We start from the raw sequence: 18,255 nt of genomic DNA, 5'->3' as shown, positions 1-18,255 counted from the left end.
ATCTTTTACAGGAGGATGCACAAGCAATGAAATGAATATACACACTTTTATTTTGGAGGAAAGTCTGCCAGTAATCATGTTGTTTTAGCTGTGAGTCAGATTCAGATTTGGGAAAATAATGCCTACAAAGGTGTAAGAAAAATGATTTATCTTTGGGCTTTTTTTGCCTTTATTTGACAGGACAGTGAAGATAGAAACCCAGGAGCGAGAACATGCAATATGTGGTCCGACCAGCTTGGAAGTGAGCCTGGGACCTGCTGCTCAGGGACCTATGTCCCCATATGGTACATGTTTAATTTCACATATATTTGTTCCCCCTTAAATACGGCATAAAAGAAGGACTTTTACAAGACAGATGCATGCACAGAAAACAAATTGGTGCAAGAAAAAATGACCAGAATCCAGAAAACTGAGCATTTGATGCATTTTTTTTTCTAGAAACAGATCCCTGGAGCTCATGTGTCCAACCCAACAATCAAACAAAACCTATTAAATCTAGTTTGAAAGTTATATGTGCTCATGCAGGTTTTGCAGCAGATGTTTTGATTTTTAATAGCAGGAAAAACACCAGTCTTATGTGTTATGTAATGAAATTAACTGTGGCTTTATATTAGTGTTTGAAATGGCAAAAATTCACATTAGGATCAACTCAAAACAGCCAGGAAAACTTTTCTACAGATTCAACAAGTGAACTTCAGATATGAGCGGTAAAGTTTTTTTAAAATAAAGCTGTTGAGTCTGGTGCAAAAAGGTTTAATTAGTCAAATGGCAACTGACAGCTCAAACCATTGGATTTCTCTGAGTTCGCTGAAAGCTTTTCTGACCTTTGACACCGTTATTTCGTGCATTTCTCATGTTTTTGTTGTTTTTAAAAGCTGTATTATTATAGTTCAAATAATACAGGTTTCATGCACAATCACAGATATATTTCAGGTTATATAATTGATCCAGTGATTGGACTCGGGTGGTTAAACCGTAGACTTACATGTGCTTTAACAGACATCACCACTGCACATAACAGCACAGTATCCTACTGCCACCAGTAATACAGGTTTCATGTGCAGTTGCAGTTCATGTTATTTAGTTGATCCAGTGATTGCAAGTCCCACCATCTGTGCTCATGGGGACACGATAGGGGACTCCACCCTGTCTGGGACTTAACCAGGTGGACTCAAGATGCCTGTAGTGTGTTTGAGTAACATCATTTTTAAAGCTTAAACAGGGTCCAGTACCCACCATGCTAAAGTTCATGGCTCCTGTGGTGAAGTGTGTTGGGCCTCGTGAGGAGTCGGTGGAACCTCCGGCCGGGTTAGTGCAGCTCGTCTCTGCTTTCGGTAAACCTGCAGCCTCATGCAGCCGATCATAGAAACCAGCCCGGGCCTTTTGCTCCGCCACTCGTCTTCAGAGCCAGTTGTTTGGCCTACAAATCCTGCAACAGCAGGTTATGGAGCTAGATGTTTTCCCGATCCTTCTGTTTCACCAACGTCTGTGTTTAGAGCACCTTTTCCTGCACCTCCAGGCATTGATCCTGCAGTTCTCCTTGGTTCTTTACTCATTGAAGAGGGTTAGTGGGTTAGATTAAATTCCCACTAGGATCAACTTAAAACCGTGAGGAAAGCTTGTCCACCTCCTCAACGAATGAACTGATCAGTAAAGTCATTTAAATAATGATGCAAAAAGCTTCGACTAACCAGATGACAAGTGGAAAAGAACTACTTTGCACAAGGTTATTTTTTATGTCCACAGCTAAAGACCTGGAAGTGCTCATGTCAGTTTGTCCCCGCTTTTGAAGTTCTCCCAGACAAAAAGGTTCATCCATAGTATTTTTATTCAAGTTTATAGGTTACATATGTGTACAAACAGTGACAAAAACAGGTATAGAAAAAGATACACATATTTACAACAGCAAACAGGAGCTTATTAAGACAGAGTTTGGCACGTTGGTGAATCCTTCCTTGAACTGAGGCAGCAGTCTGGCTTCACTTACTGAAAGAGACAAGAACAGTTTGATGTTTCAGCACGAGTCAGTTTATTAAATTTTGCAAATATCAATTATATATATTAGAGTTAATGCTCAGTGAACACCTTACCCATCAGTGTCCATTTTGTTGGCGTCCCCGTTGGCGTCCCCGTTGGCGTCCGTTTCCTTCACTTCATCCGTTTGAGTGTCGTCCGTTTCCTTCACTTCATCCGTTTGAGTGTCGTCCTGCTTCGCTTTCTTCGCGTCCTCCTTCACTGGACTCTCCGGTTTCCTCTGCAATACAGCACACAGGTTTATTGAAATAACAGAATTATAGTGTAGGTTCAACAGATGCTTTTTTTTTTTTTTTTTTTTTTTTTTAATTGAACTATGAAAATACATTGCTCTCTTACTTTCTTTCTGACCAGGTGGGAGATGTCTGAGGCTGGAGCAGTGGAGGTTTGTCCTTTGGTGGAAATAACTCCATTTTCTGGCATGCCTTTAGTCTAGTACACAGCAAAACCAAAAAATTAACCAGGGAATCATTTCTGTACGGGCAACACAACAGATGTAATACTTTTTAAAAATTTTTTTTTTAAACAATGCGTACAGCATGCAAACTTACTGCTAAAGTAGATGAGGACTTGATCTGTGCAGTGGAACCAGGGAACACAGAGGAAGTGGAGCCTCTATCCTGAAAGAACATCACGTTTGAATATGGAGCTCACAGCTGACTGCTATGAAGTTTTCTAGCCAACTGTATCTCACTGCCTGAAGACAAATAGAGTGGACAGGTGGCAAAAATAGAGCAGAAACCCTGAACTTGGCACTAATGTTTTGAACTATATAGTTTATCTATGCTGGTGAAGTTCGGAGATCAGTTTCATGCGTGGGGTCAAATAAAGGGTAAATCTTTAGTAACAATGAGGGTTTCAATATCCTACTTGTTATGAGACTGGTCTGTCCTACTCAAATCAATCCATTTACTGCTAGGGGTACTACAGTGGCTATCCAGGTATAGTACTTTTCATACAAATAAAATGCAACAGAAAGCGCTTTACGGACTTAAAAGCAATAAAAACAACTCCCATAATCATACATAAAGGGCTCTAAAACACAGGGATTGAACTGAGGAAACACCAGATAAGATAAAAAGAAGTAAAATGATAAATTAATGAAAATACAAGAAAGAAAAAGAAGCAAAAATTATAAGAACAGAAGAAATGGTAAATAATGAAGTAAGAAATTGGACATTAAATAGACTAAAATATGCAAATAAGGGGATATATAGAGAAATCAATAAATAGAAGAGTAATAAGTAAAATAAAACCTGACTAAAAAGGTTTGTCTTGAGTTTTAAAAACGCTCTGCTGCCTTCAGGTCTTCTGGAAGGCTGCTCCACAGATGTGGGCCTTATAAGAAAATGCTGCCTCACTGTAGGTTTTTGTTCTGGCTTTAGGTTTAACTGAAGAGTCACTACCAGAAGACCTGTTTTCAGCATAAAGTCCCATTACACAATTTTACAAAACTGACAGATTGCTGCAAAAACTGCATCCATTAACAATACCACAAAACTACCACTAATAAATCTCCAAATATCTAATCTCAAGTCAACTACTAGGTGTGTTTTTGTACAGAATATTGCAGACATCCTCATCCCCAACTCACCATCACGTCCTTCACAGTCTCAGCAGTGGTGCTCGCCGATTTCAGACCTTCTTTGGCGTCCTCCACCTTCTCCTGGATCTCTGGCAGCAGAGCCTTCAGCTCCTCCATTTCCTTCCTCTCTTCTGGAAGATCATCTGGACCCTCGGCTTTGTCCAGCATCTCCTGCAGTTTCTCTGAAAGGCACAAAGTAGAAATGTGAAACAAAAAAGGAATCTAAACCATAAAGAAGTGGGTTAAGTGAGGAGTCACTGCAGCAGCCAGCCCTTACCCAGCCTGCTCTTTATGACGGCAATGGAGCTGCTGAGTGACTCGATGGCATGACTGTACTGGAGGTTCAGGCTGTAGGTCAGACCGAGCTGGTAGTGAGTCTCAGCCAGCAGGCGGCTGTCCGGGTCCAAGTGATTTACCTGCAGCTGCAGACACTCCTGGAAATCCTCCAGTGCTTGTGTGTAATTTCCTGAGAAGAGAAGGCAAGAAACTCAACACTCAATATTTTAAAACAAGACAGTTTTAGGTGGAAAATGTTCCCAGAGAGCTTTACTGCACTCTGATTTGCAACAGGCAGCTGTTTGCAGCGAGGAAAATCTAAATATCAGAGAGTACACCGACTGCTCTGCACTAAATCGTGAACAGACGGTCTAGCTGCTGAACAGTGGAGCACAGTCTGATATTTCCCCATTATGAGGAGACAACAGGTAAAAGAGGGAAACTAGATGCACCACGTGGTCAGCAACATTTCCACAATAATGGTCATGCTGCTGTACAACTTTCAAGTAATAAGCAGCTGTTAGCAAAAAAATTAAATCTTATTGGTGATGCTGTGGCAATGTTGTGTTTACAGCAAATTTAGGCTGCCCCCAAGTGGCCAAAAGAAGACTTGATCTTGTACGTGTAACAATTAAAATCACATTTTGCTTTTAACCAAACTACTAATCACTTTAGTTGTACAAAAATGAACTAGATCCATTTCTAACTGCCTCAAAGATCGGTAGGGTAGATAACAAAACAGGGTGCTATGTCAGATGAGCTGAGGGGTTATTATATAAACACTGGGCACTTTTCATGATGCTAACTTCTGTCCTTGCTTCCTTCACATCTCTGCTCCAACCAGTGGAGCAGGAACAGCCTTCATTATTTATTTTTTGTCCTTTCTAAGTGACACATGTTACTTAAAGCGTTGCTCAGCTGTTTCACTCGTCAAATCCAACCCGACACCCATGAAGATGCAGCATTTATACATGACACCACTTCACTAAAAGCTTCTGCTTTGGACACACTTGTTCTCTTCACTTTAAGCTGCTTGAGGTGCGTTTAAGTAACTGGAAGATCCTCCATGGTGGCAGACAAGAACGGTTTCTGGGTCACAGGAGAAAGAATGCAGTAGAATGAAAAGCACCCATATTGTGCAACTTCTTAGTACCTGATTCAGCAGAAACTTCTCCCAGTTTCAGGTGAGTCTGAGCTGCCATCAGCTGATCCTCCTTTGTCCCTTTCCTAAAAATTACAAAAAAAAAGTTATAGCTCCACGTATACAAACTTCACACCCCAACAATCGCAACATGTCAGCATTGATTACCTTTTGTAGATGACTTTAGCTACTTCCAGCATCTCCCAGGCCAGCTGCAGGTTTCCCACCTCATCCTCACTGTCCTGAAAACACACCAACAGACTTAAAAATAAACACTTAAATCACACCAATTCCATTCTGAAGTGGACTTCAGCTGATTGTTTTGTACCTTCTCAGCAGTGGCAGCTCCTTCACCTTCAGCCTCGTCCTCCATTTCTACATCTTCACCTTCTTCCTCACCGTCCTCCTCATCTAGCATCAAGTAAATTCCATGTGTTTAGATAAACTGTCACTCAGAGCACCATTTATAATCAAGATCTGTTGAAGGAGAGAAGGGAAAAGGCACCTTCTGCTTCTGACTTGTCTTCCGATTCTTCCTTTTTATCTCCCGGTTCTTCCTTCTGGTCGGACGGTTCTCCCTTTTGGTCGGACGGTTCTCCCTTCTGGTCGGACGGTTCTCCCTTCTGGTCGGACGGTTCTCCCTTTTGGTCGGACGGGTCTCCCTTTTGGTCGGACGGGTCTCCCTTCTGGTCGGACGGGTCTCCGTTCTGGTCGGACGGGTCTCCGTTCTGGTCGGACGGGTCTCCGTTCTGGTCGGACGGGTCTCCCTTCTGGTCGGACAGGTCTTCCTTCTCGGCTGCTTTGTCCTCATCAGCTGGTTCTTTCTCAGCCTCCTTGTCTTCAGTTGGTGCAGATTTGCTTCCGTCAACCTCGCTGTTTTGAACCTCCTCTCCCTTTTCTGTTTCCTGTTCGTCAGTAGTCTCCATCTTCTCTGCATCTTCGCTTTGCTTCTCTTCAACCTTTTCTGTTTCTTCAGTTTTCTTCTCTGCCATGGCGTCATACACCTGAACCCTCAGCTTATCTCTGGTCTTCTCTATATAGGAGAAGCTGTATTAACAACCTGCCTTATAAAGTCGAAAAAACAAAAAACAGTCAAGTAGAATATGGCAGCTTCCTCACCATCAACATTTTCTGTGCTCTCAAAGTTGGAGTCTTTGGGTTTGTCTTCATCCGTCTCATCCTCCTCCTCCTCAGGGACTCCTTCCAGAGCATTACCCAGGACTGAGTTCTCCATCCTGCAACAACACTATCAGTTATCAGTGCCCTCTTTCCCAGAATTAAATCCACAATGTGCCACTGGAAAGGACTAAAAAGTATAATTTTAGGAAGTACTGGCCTAAGGCTGACTGGGTTTAAAAAGTAAAACTGACATTAAGAAGCGTACCGTGCCAAATCCAGCAGCGCTTTGCCGCACCAGAAGAAAGCCTCTCCACACTCATCTGCGGTGTCTCCATATTCTTTAGCGCTGAAATAAAACATCAGATCACCAGTGTGACAGCAAACACCTCTTCTTCATTGGTGCTTCTTCAGGCGAAGTTACTGTAATTTGTTCTTTGCGTATTTGCAAAAGGCATTCAGTTCCCGTTATTTGCATATTACAACTTAAACTCCCACTAAAGCACACATTATGCGCATTTTGAAGTCCAGTAAAACTTGAATTTTTCTGTTGATTTTACAGTTCTTTCATTCGTTAGTGAGGCCTTACATAGCCTAGCACCAGACTACCTCTAAAATGTTCTGTCTATGAACCAGGAAAGCCTTGCAGATCCTGCAGTTTCTCTCTTTTAGGGCTTACAATGCAGAATTTAAAAAAAAAAAAAAAAAAAAAAAAAACTTTTAGGCCATTAACACTGCAAGCTGCCGGAACAGGCTTCCAGAGGATGCTAGAGAAGCTGAAAATTCTAATATTTTTAAACTTAAACTCATGTCTTCAGTGGCTAATTTCATTGCAGTCGTATTTAAAATAGTTTCTCATCATTTATTTATTCACATTTTACCGTTTTACCAAGATCCCTTTCTTGTGAGTAATATTTCATGTTACTTTTATGACATGTAGTTAATAAAAGTGCTCAAATATTCAATCTAAAATATAATGATGGTAATTTATACAAAAAACTGCACTGCCTGTGTTTTTAATAAAAGTTGCACACTAATATTTCATTGGACCACCTTTAGCTTTGAGAATAGCAGACATTCCCCGGGCATCGATTCGATAAGCTTCTGCAATGTCACAGCATTTATTTCTGTCCAAAGTTGCATTCATTTTCTACCAAGATCTTATATTGATGATGGGAGAGTCGGACCGCTGCACAAAGTCTTCTCCAGCACATCCCAAAGATTCCCAATGGGGCTGAGGTCTGGACTCTGGAGGCTAATCCATGTATGAAAATTATGTTTCATGTTCCCTGATCTACTCGTCATCATCATCTTGGAACATGTCCATGTCATCAGGGAAGAAAAACTCCACTGATGGAAAGACCTGGTCATTCAGTGTATTCAGGTAGTCAGCTGACCTCATTCTTTGGGAACATAACGTTGCTGAACCTGACCAACCCCAGATCATAACTCTAACCCCCACAGGCTGGTAGACACTAGTCATGATGAGGGCATCACTTCATCTGCCTCTTCTTACCCTGATGCCCCCATCACTTTGGAACAGGGTTAAATCTGGACTCAGACAATATTTGTTCCTTGAAGATGATGGTTCACCACTATCATTCAGGTTTTAATAATGCTTTGGCCTGTCCTTAACCTGATTTGACTTGTAGCAATCTTCTTAGTTGTTTTCTTTGCTTGATACAGGCCAATAATTAGACCCTTTTTTAATTTTAATGAATATTATCCTTCAAATAATTTTCCAAGATTTAAGTTTTAACCTTTGCTTGTGAAGCATTTTAATTTCGATTAAAAGTGCTAGTTTTATTAATTTTAAACGCTAAGAATCTACCACCTGTTGCAATCACCGTTTTAATGCAACAATCTGCACACCTGTTGATTATCAGCTTCCACACGACCCCACTTTATTTTCAGTAAAATTATTTGTCATTAAGTTAACCGCCTTGTTTTCTGGGCTATTACCTTCTATATAATTTACTCCTTTTTTAAATCCCCTTTGTGCTTATTTTCTGTTGTATGTAGTAAAATATTAAAACAGTTAACCATGTGGACACCTCTATGAATTTAAAAGCTACATAAAATAAAAATAAATGAGGCCTCTGTACCTCTACGGACATCAAGTTCAAAATAAGACTGAATTAATGAGTAATTAAACTCAATTAGTTGCTGCTGTGTGTCAGTTTGTTAACTCACAGTATGCCACAGGCCTCCTGCAGGGCGCCCACCGCCTCCACCACCTTCCCCATCACCAGGTGCTTCTTGCCGGCGCCGATGAGCTTGTTGGCCTCCTCCATGTTCGCTAAAATACGGGACTGAAAAAATAAAAAAAATAAAAAGTTTGATCGGCTGAGTTCAGTCTGAAGCTTCTCACATAAAAGACACGTTCAAGTTGTTTAGAGCAGAAAACCTGACATGATAAATGAACACACATGTGTGAGGGAACGTGATGGTCTGACGTGGAGCCTGGTGACGCTGCCTCAGCTCGTGCCTCCCGCTGCTCAGACTGATGCTTTAATGTTTCAATTTGGCGCGGATATTTCAACACTTTCCCGTCAATTTCCGGGTTTGAGGAGCAGCGCGGGAGAATCCTTAAAGGTACAGAGCAAACACTGCTTTTATAATTACTACGTCTACTACTACTACTACTGCTGCTGTTACTGCTACTATTATCAACACCACTGCTACTACTACTACTGCTGCTGCTACTACTACTATTATTACTACTACTACTTCTGCTACTACTGTCGTTGTTTCTCTGATGTCCGTGATGTGCAGGTGGAGAAGAAACGCCCGTTGACACTGACTTTCTTAATAAGAACTTTATTAAAAGAAAGAACAGTATCATACAGACAGAAGTTGTCTGGAAGGATGTCGCCCAATGATCCTCCTCGAACAAAGACCAACGGTCAGTTTTTATACCTTCTGAAAACGTATAGAATTACAGCATCTGGTTTACATCCCCACTAAAGAACTCCTCAGACAAGACTCCCCTTCTGTGCATTCCTAAGGATTACAAATCAGCAATAGGTTAACAGTGGACTCCAAGGTCAACATAACATAGGATTTCTGGAGCCGAAAAGACATTCCTCAATACTCACTACCTCCTGTTAGTTAAAGGTTCACTTTATGGTCAACAACTATCAGAACTCATATCAGATCAGATACTTCACTACTACTACTACTACTAATACTACAAGAAGTACTACTGTTAACTCTGCTGCTCCTACTTCTAATGCTTCTAATGCTACTTCAACTGAATTTCCCTCTGGGGATTAATAAAGTCAATCTAAGTCGAACGCAACAAGTTTCTACTAGAATCGTTAAATGTTTAATCCAGTGTTGGTCAAGAGGACGATCAGATCAGAGCCAGTTTTGTAACCGACTGTTGATTTAGTCAGAATGAGCAGACAGCCAGCTACAAAACTGGTTCTTTCTGCATAACAATCATAGTTAACATTATGAATAAAATGACAACAGGGATAATAGTATCGTGACAGAAAAACAGACTTATGGACTTCACTGTAATTTGTTTAGTGTGAAAATAACTGACATAATACACGAGGCAGTGGTGTAAGTGTGTGTGTGTGTGTGTGTGTGTGCGTTTATATTGCCCTCAGTGTGCTGGTTTAGGTGCAGTACATCCTGCTGTCATGTCCTGCTGTGAGGGCTGAGGATTGTCCAGCTCCCCTCTGAGCTCCTCCTGCTGACTCCACGTGTCGCCGCCTCATCAAGACAAGTCTGGACCTGGCATCCGATCAGCCTCACACTGAGACGGTCCTGCTCAACGCACCACTCACTCACATCATTACAGATATGGATTTAACAGATATAACTCCCAGTGAAATGTACACCGCACTGCCCGCCAGGGTTCACTGGGTTACAGATTTCATGTTGTTTGACAAAGCAGTATTAGGGTGAGTGGAAATTAGGGCTGCAGCCAAGGATGATTTTTATTTTCGATTATTCTCTTGATTAATCGATCAGTTATTTGGCTTATTAAAATGCCAGAAAATGTTTCTAAAAGTGTCTTGTTTTGTCTACAACCCAAACATGTTCAGTTTACTGTCATAAGAACTAAAAGAAAACTAAATATATTCAAATTTAAGAAGGTGGAATGAATTCTTTCCCATCAAAATGTACTCAAACTGATTAATCAATTGCTAATTGGTGATTGATTTAATAGTTGACAAATGCTTGTTTGGTTTCTTAACTAATTGTGGACTGAATAAACTGAGATTACTAAAGATTTTCACCAGTTTTCAGTCTTTGTGTTTATTCAAGATGACTGGTATAATTTTCCATTTTATAATATCCCTTATTTTTCAGAGCTGATGATCAATAATAAACACCACACAGAGCAGCAAGGTACTGTTCTGACAATATATAAAGACTTAAACCACATTATACCTGCACGTGGATGCTCATGAAACTGCACTGATTTATTAATTTTGCATTAAAGGTATGCCTGTTTTTAAAACACTCTCAGTCCACCATCTCATCTGTGACTGTGACAACTGCTTTTGTTTTTCTACACGCCTCAATACAACCAGACCGATAGCCGCACAAGTGCCCTTCAAACACCCAGTTGCTTTGGAAGCATTAGCGGAGCAGATGCACTAATTATGGGCATATTGTGAGACAGGAGATGAACACATGACTGCTTTTGATCAGTAGCCCACCGCGGTGCTTCTAACAGGAGGTTATTGAATGCCCCTTCTTATCTGGCCCTCATCGCAGCGTCATGGCAACGGTGTGCAAAGACAGCAGAGAAAAGAGGCAGGATGGAGGGAAGCTGTTTGAGCTGACAACAGACTCTGTCAATACCGGTTAAATAGTCTTGGGTGAATGAATATTTTCTGAAAAACATGTCGGGCTTTTTATCCTGAACAGTCTATCAGAAGATGCACTCAGATGGTTGATGTTTGAGCAGCTGAATTAGCAGTTTTGGCTATTAAATCTTAAATTGGCATTAGGGTTTACGTAAAAAGATCATTTCCTTTAGTTGAGTAGATCCACCGTTAACTAATGGGACATAAAAGAACTCTCGTTCCCTTATATTGTTTGTTCTCTTTTGAGAGTAGTACACATAAGGCTTTATGTCACATATTAGGCTTAGGTGTAAATTAGATTAGCCCCTTCACTGTGCACATGACTCTCTGCATCTTAACAACTGTCCTGCAGAGTCAACTCATACAATAGCACCTCATCATATCATCATGCAACTACATATATATAGTTTATTTGTTTTTGTTTGTTTTATTTATTTTTTGCAATTTTTTTTCTATATTTGAGTTATGTTGTTTATTTTTTTGCTATGTTTTTCTATATTGGGGTTTATATAATTTTATTTACTTTTTCAGTTTTATTATATTTTTTCAAATTTTTTCTCATATCTGTCAATCTATCTATCTCTCTCTCTCTCTCTCTCTCTCTCTCTCTATATATATATATATATATATATATATATATAAACCCAAATGTAGAAAAAACTGCAACAAAGTAAAATAACACTAAAATTATATATATGTATATATATAGATGAAATATAGAAAAGATAAAAAAGTAATTAAACTGAAAAAAGTAAAGAATAATAATATATAAACCCAAATATATTTTAAAAAATACCAAAAAATAAAATAAAACTAAACAAAATAAATTAAAGATATATAATAATAGCCAGGTAATAAAGTCAGTTTTTAAATGATTAATAGATTTCCTGTAAAATGTCAGTTTAACTTCCTTATCCCTTTTAGCCTTCAGAAACCACTGCCAGTCTGAGAAAGCTCAGACAATGTCTGTGTTGTTCCTCAGCCTAGTCATAAAGCAAATAAAGCAGCGGTGAGTGAGGAGGAAATGAGAAAGAAAAATGCCTTCTGCCGCCCACTAAATGAGCCCAAAATGTCGCAATGAGATGTCAGAGGAAAGTGAAAGAAGTTCAGACCAGTGTGTGCTAAAGCTGTTATGTGAACATATGCAGTTTGCTCTCTACAAACAAAATTTAATGAATTGGTTTCACCAAAAATTACACATAGATTAAGCTGTTTTTGGGGAGCTGCTGCTGCTGTTGTGTTTTCCTTTCTGAGTACAGACAATTAACACTGCACTGCAAAAGACACAAATGCACAATAAGAGCCCATTTTAGACAACTTCTAGTCTTGCCAGTCAGGTACACATATTCTAGAGGGCTGCAAACTGGAACATTCTGGTTGAAACATGGACATTACATCACGCAAAAACGGTTTAAGACATTTTAAATAGTACTTTGTGTTCTGGGCAGGAACTTCAATGAGCAAATAATTGATAAATCACTGAAAGGCTACAACAGAAAGGCGAGGCAGCAGCAGCATTCTTCAGGTCCCATTTAATGTCTGTTCATGATGACAGTGGATCAGTTTCTGAAAGAGGTTGAGTCATGTGATGAAACCTCATGACTCCGTGGCCTCGACATGAAGTTTAGATCGTTGGATTAGGGAACTGCCATCAGAAACCTGCCCTTTTTTGAGCTTCAGTTTTAAAAAATTCAGCCTTATGCCTCAGAACGGGTTGCAGTGACTCAATGAATCAAACAATGCTTTTCTTTATAACTTTTCAAGTGCAACAACGTTTAAAAAACAAGTCGACACACCTTGAATATCCTACAATTTGAGAAGTTATCCATCATGACATATCTGTACAGGTGGAAGGTGTACATAGTCTTTATTCCTATCTTTATTTTCATCTTTATTGTACTTGTGTATTTCTTGTTTCTATTTTTACTATCATTCATCATATCTAGCTGCTGCAATGTTTGAATTTCCCCGGTGAGGGATCATTGAAGTTGATCTTATCATAAATACTGAGGTCAGAGATTGTTAACCAGCCGTGGCTTTAAAAAAAAAAAAAAGCAGTAAAATATTTCCTGGAAGTCTGTTCTTCCTTCTCTTTCCTTATCCTCACTCTGTGATTTAATATGTTCTCACAAGAGTACAAGTATTCCCAGAAAAGTCATGAGGAAAACTGCAAAGTCATGCTGTGTGGAGGGATGTTGAGAGTGGAGAAGGACTGGGTCGAAGTGAGCTGAGTTCACGTTCGGCGAGAAGTTATCGCGAGATGTGCGCAGTGATATAAAACCCCGAGACGATCCTGAGAGCTTCAACACTTCGTTCCCCCAAGTCCGTGTGGTGACAGCAACAACTGAGGTATGTGTGAAAAAATACATCTTACTTGTGCTTTTACTTTACTGTGTTACTTTTTAAAATTAGTTTCAGTTCAGGGAAGTTTTTAAGCTCCGTAGCTGCATGTACAGATCAACAGGTGGTTTTTTTCTTCCACAAAATGGAAAAAAAAAAACGTTAATTTTCGAAAACTCGACAAGGTTTTTTGATTTTAATGGATAGTTAAGTTAAAAACTAGTTCGTCGATAGTTTGAATCTGTTTTTTTTTCAGACAGAAATTACTCCAACTTGGTTTATTCTGAGCTGTAGGTACTTGAGCTGATGTTCATGTTTGGTATTTCACCTCCGTTCCCTTGAAAGATAGCAGACGCACCTTGACAAATGACCCGAGGTGGTCCAGTTCCTAGTTTACATTATAAAAAGAGAAACGTTGAAATCAATCGTAGATATGCGGAAACACCTGTGAACCAAGAGGAGAAGTGGAAATGCTGCGTATGTTTCGGGTGGTAAAATGCTGGGAGCTTAAATAATAGCAGGGCGAGGTACTGAATGACCCTTAATTACACATTACACTGTGTGTGGTGTTTAGCTTTGACTTCAGCAGACCTCCTTATTGTTATAATTCAGTGTATTAGAGGCAGTATTACTTATTATTCTACTCCCACATGCTGAAATGAATGACAGGCATTCAGATTATGACAGGCCTTCTGTGACGACTTTATTGACTTCACTTTTATGGCTGCAACTAACAAGTGATTAGTGATTTCATAACTTGATTTTTTTTTTATTTGCAACATCAGACAATAGTGAAAATGCCTCTTATCTTTTCTCAAAACGAACAGATCAGGATTTAAAGGTCAGTGTTACCTTATTTAACAAAAAAATTGTGCATTTTCTGTTTGATTTTGCCATTTAATCAACAAAAATGACTTTTGTGCTTACGTAAAGTTACCAACGCTGGAGTGAAATATATATTTTTATTCGAATTTCTTTGGTAGTTTTCCTTTGGTGTTGGGTTACACTTTTCTGGGCGTGGGCACCTACAACCTTTACCATCAAACATTTCTCTATGTAGGAAAATCCCTGCAGATATTCATTATGTCTGACCGCACTGGACAATGACAACCAACAAATGCTCACACTGGAGAACCAGGAACGAGAGAATTTTGGGTGTTTTTGCATGAACCACTATTTCAACCATTGCTCATTCATTTCCTGTTAGAGAAGCCCAAAGATATCAGCATCATATTCTGTAGATAATGTCTGATAAGGATGTCAGAATGCCGTATCAGCACTGGGCCAAATTGGGCAGTGACAGTCTGACGACATAAAAGTTTACCGTTTCGTAAGTTGAACTAGTTTTCTTGTTTAACCAGCAAATGTGTAAGATGACAAAGCATTGTACTTCATGTATGCACTTGCCATTATGGAAAGACTAATAATATGCTAATGCCACTACAGTAGAGACCTGATGTTCTCTCGAATTAGGTGGAAAAAAGGTCTTCATTTATCAATAATAGCTTAAATGAGTTGATCATCATTATCAGCAATAATCTTTGCAATTATAAAAGATAAAAATAAAATAGAAATGTAAAATAAATACATATAAAACTCTTTAGAATTATAATTGTTCATCTCGTCACCTTGTTCTGTTCTCTTTAACTACAGTATAACAATGACACCTCATCATAAACTATTTTTACAGAATAGACATTTTTCCACACCTTTTTAAAATTTTTAGTAGCAGAATGCATTGATTGTGTAGAAGCATACTTTCAGTGGTAAATGCATAGTAGCTAAAATGGCTCGATTGACAAAAAATTGTCAGCAGCTTCTTAAATGTGAGCATTTGCTGATTTCAATTATGCTATAGGGTAATGAATTTAATGGGCGTTAAAAAATTGTTATGGGAATTTTTAATGATTTTTTACAGGCTAAATCATTTCTAAAAGTAAGCATTAGTCACAGCCCTAAGTTGCACAGTGCCTTCTTTGGAAACTAAACTGTTGAGCTGGCTTTATATTTTACATATGAGAGATATCATTTTCTTGTCATGCATTTCCTTGTCATTCATTCATTGACATCATCACACACACAAAAAAAACGTGTGTTCGTGATTTTCAGAAGAGATTGTATTAAGCACAATCTGTTTCCCCTTTCTGCAATGCGATTAGACTGAAGATGTCTGCAGGCAACGCAAGAATTGGAAAGCTGGCCCCAGACTTCACAGCCAAAGCGGTGATGCCAGATGGACAGTTCAATGACTTGAAGCTGTCGGACTACAGAGGTACGCAACAACCTGCAGCACATGCTTTGATGATGCTCTTTCTGTAATTCGCTGTTTTGTGATCCCCAGAATGTATTGAATGGACGTTCATTTACACTACTAAAGAGAAGAATTAATTAGAGTCTAATCTGACTAATTCAATGGCCTTATTGTTGTGTTTTACAGGGAAGTATGTGGTCTTTTTCTTCTATCCGCTGGACTTCACCTTTGTGTGTCCGACTGAGATCATCGCTTTTAGTGACGCCGCCGAGGATTTCAGGAAGATCGGCTGTGAGGTGATCGCCGCCTCTGTGGACTCCCACTTCTCCCATTTCGCATGGTATTTATAAGCTTTAACATTCACAGTCATTGTGTGCAGTCACTCTTACAAAGTCCTCACACTTTCTTTTTGTGATCTCAAAGGACCAACACACCACGTAAGCAGGGTGGCCTGGGCAGCATGAAGATTCCTCTGGTATCCGACACGCGACGCACCATCTCCACAGATTATGGTGTTCTCAAAGAGGATGAGGGCATCGCCTACAGGTGGGCTTCATCATGCAGAGTTGTGCTGGTTACACCTCCACGGTTTGCTTCCTCAGAGGTGAAACTATTTCATCTAGTGTTCATGTTGGTTCTGTACCATCCTAAAGATATTTCAAGCTGGGAGAACATCGTTTCTATCCAACTCTTAAGCCATTGTTATACTTTGCCAATAAAGGAGTAAAAAAGAATCTGTGTGACAAAAAATTTGTAATTCCTCCAAGTCTGCTCGAGGCTGTGTGGACCCCTTGCGGACCCCTTTGACTCTGCATGGCCACTATGTTACGAGGTGCTGATCTGCTGTGCATGTAAGCAACGTGTTCTCCAGGTGGACTCATAAGTGGACTAGAAAGTAGTATAATGAGAACAACTATGCATCTGTGGTGCCTAGAGCTGTTTGTGTGCGCTTTTGCAAGGGAATATAACTGGGTCCTTATAGTGTTTTACAGGGGCTAGACTTTAGGCTACATTCATACTAGTGCACTTTTTAAAAGAAGCAATTATGGCCATGTTTACGGATACATTACTCTGGTGCTTTAGTGCCCCTAAAACTGAGACCTTTGGACATACTGCTGCCAAGATTTTTAGTCTGGACAAGGAGACTTTAGAAATAATCACGCAGATGCACACGTTCACTTCCTAACTGGGTCTAAGCTGTTACTACATGTTGTTACCTGATTTTTCTTGCGTCTGTCACTTGACATATTCTGGAAGAACCCCAGTAGCTAACATGAACAATGAATTTTAGGCGTTGCTGACCTAGTTGTCTATGTGAGCAGCTGTTGTGCAGTGACTGAATCTCTGGTCCTACTTTTTATCATTGTTGTTCTTAGTAGTGTTTTCTACAACAAAGCAACCAGCTGCTGCTTTTGTGTTACACCAGCACCTTCATGCCCACACAATATGTGTTTCTGGGCATGTTAGTATGCATCTAGATCATTATTGAAATGGGGCTAACAAAGCTTGTCTGGATGGGACTTGTGTTTGTTTTAAAATGCTGGTTTCAAATGAAAACTTATTAATGTGTATGTTGTCTAAGACTTTGGAGGTCAGCTGCTCTTTTCCTCTGTTTCAGGGGTCTGTTCATCATTGACGACAAGGGCATCCTGAGACAGATCACCATCAATGACCTCCCAGTTGGACGCTCGGTTGAGGAGACCTTGCGTTTGGTCCAAGCCTTTCAGTTCACCGACAAGCACGGAGAAGGTAAATTACTGCTGCAGTTCTGTGGCACTAATATTGAAATATGCAGCACTGTGAGTGATATAATTAAAACTCTCATCCTGCTCTTTGACCCAAATGTGCTCAAATTGAAAATTTAACTCCTGTTTAACCACATCACATTATTTGAATAAAAAATTGCTGCTGGCTTATTCAAGCTTATTCCATTTAAAATGTTTGTACTGTGTGCTGATATTCACGTGAACCGAGAAACTGTTAAAGACTAAAAGCAGGGCAATAAAGTCAGCACGGTCTGGCACAGAGAAATCTGACATTATGCAAGCAAACCTCTGAAACATTTGCCTTTTATACACCCAAAGCAGTGCAGGTTTTGAAGTGTGTCACACTGGCAACTCTTCATTGTTTCATCTGCTGGCCAGGACTCATTACAGGTTTATCTTTTCAGTCTGCCCAGCCGGCTGGAAACCAGGAAGCGACACCATCAAGCCCGACGTCCAGCAGAGCAAAGACTTCTTCTCCAAGCAGTGATAAACCCAAGGCCAGAGTCTGTCACCTGCTGTAGGAGATTTCATTTCATAGTCACATTTTCCAACGATATTTAAGTCAGCTGCTGTGCCTGTGGAGGAGTGTTTAGGAGACTGTTGATGTAGTCAACATGTTGTGTGTGTTTTGTTGTTTGTAGAGTTACAAGTGCACTTAGACCAAAGTATAAAACTGTGTAGTAATGCTGCGGTAATGTCGGTTGTATGCACCGTCTGACAGAGCTAAATGTCAGTTTGTTTCATCTTGTCATTCCACACTGTTGTTAGGTGCAAACATTTTCATTGGGAAGAAGCCAGAAACACTTCTGCTTTTTATGTTGTTTTTTTATTTTTACATTGGACAACATATGTTCTTTCATCCAAATAAAGAATTCAGAAAACCGCTCACATCAACAAACATATCTACTTCGCATTTA

The 18,255-nt window shown here is 39.8% G+C and overlaps 2 protein-coding genes across 3 annotated transcripts; one reads left to right on the top strand and one right to left on the bottom strand.

Moving 5' to 3' along the window:
- Positions 1 to 1,810: 1,810 nt before the first annotated feature.
- On the bottom strand, positions 1,811 to 8,729 carry LOC111587430 (histone-binding protein N1/N2-like). 2 transcript variants are annotated; one of them, XM_055014284.1, is made up of 15 exons: positions 8,582 to 8,729; positions 8,346 to 8,464; positions 6,421 to 6,501; positions 6,156 to 6,271; positions 5,542 to 6,069; positions 5,365 to 5,447; positions 5,205 to 5,278; positions 5,049 to 5,122; positions 3,897 to 4,085; positions 3,629 to 3,801; positions 2,586 to 2,654; positions 2,374 to 2,466; positions 2,208 to 2,254; positions 2,091 to 2,174; positions 1,811 to 1,986 (listed from the first exon to the last, which is right to left on the bottom strand). In XM_055014284.1, exons 2-15 carry the CDS (start codon positions 8,444 to 8,446, stop codon positions 1,980 to 1,982), a joined length of 1,719 nt encoding a protein of 572 aa, XP_054870259.1. In that variant the 5' UTR covers positions 8,447 to 8,464; positions 8,582 to 8,729; the 3' UTR covers positions 1,811 to 1,979. The 2 variants fall into 2 exon arrangements, with proteins under 2 accessions (XP_054870259.1, XP_023153156.2); XM_023297388.3 differs by having other exon boundaries at positions 2,091 to 2,254.
- A 4,548-nt stretch (positions 8,730 to 13,277) lies between these two features.
- prdx1 (peroxiredoxin 1) lies at positions 13,278 to 18,236 on the top strand. The gene is made up of 6 exons (XM_023297078.3): positions 13,278 to 13,330; positions 15,481 to 15,593; positions 15,759 to 15,912; positions 15,996 to 16,118; positions 17,191 to 17,321; positions 17,743 to 18,236. The coding sequence occupies exons 2-6, from the start codon at positions 15,488 to 15,490 to the stop codon at positions 17,823 to 17,825; spliced, it is 597 nt and encodes a 198-aa protein (XP_023152846.1). The 5' UTR covers positions 13,278 to 13,330; positions 15,481 to 15,487; the 3' UTR covers positions 17,826 to 18,236.
- Positions 18,237 to 18,255: the final 19 nt, after the last annotated feature.

This window comes from Amphiprion ocellaris, chromosome 10, assembly GCF_022539595.1.
Source record: "Amphiprion ocellaris isolate individual 3 ecotype Okinawa chromosome 10, ASM2253959v1, whole genome shotgun sequence".
Lineage (NCBI taxonomy): Eukaryota > Metazoa > Chordata > Actinopteri > Pomacentridae > Amphiprion > Amphiprion ocellaris.
The sequence above is the reverse complement of the archived record's forward strand: the minus strand, read 5'-3'. Positions and strand labels throughout refer to the sequence as shown.

Coding starts and splice junctions, on each gene's coding strand:
- LOC111587430 (XM_023297388.3), bottom strand. CDS start 8,446: ATGGAGGAGGCCAACAAGCTCATCGGCGCCGGCAAGAAGCACCTGGTG. Junction 6,272..6,420: donor GCGCTGCTGGATTTGGCACG/GTACGCTTCTTA, acceptor GTGTTGTTGCAG/GATGGAGAACTCAGTCCTGG. Junction 2,655..3,628: donor AGACTGTGAAGGACGTGATG/GTGAGTTGGGGA, acceptor ATGTTCTTTCAG/GATAGAGGCTCCACTTCCTC.
- prdx1 (XM_023297078.3), top strand. CDS start 15,488: ATGTCTGCAGGCAACGCAAGAATTGGAAAGCTGGCCCCAGACTTCACA. Junction 15,594..15,758: donor GAAGCTGTCGGACTACAGAG/GTACGCAACAAC, acceptor TGTGTTTTACAG/GGAAGTATGTGGTCTTTTTC. Junction 16,119..17,190: donor GATGAGGGCATCGCCTACAG/GTGGGCTTCATC, acceptor CCTCTGTTTCAG/GGGTCTGTTCATCATTGACG.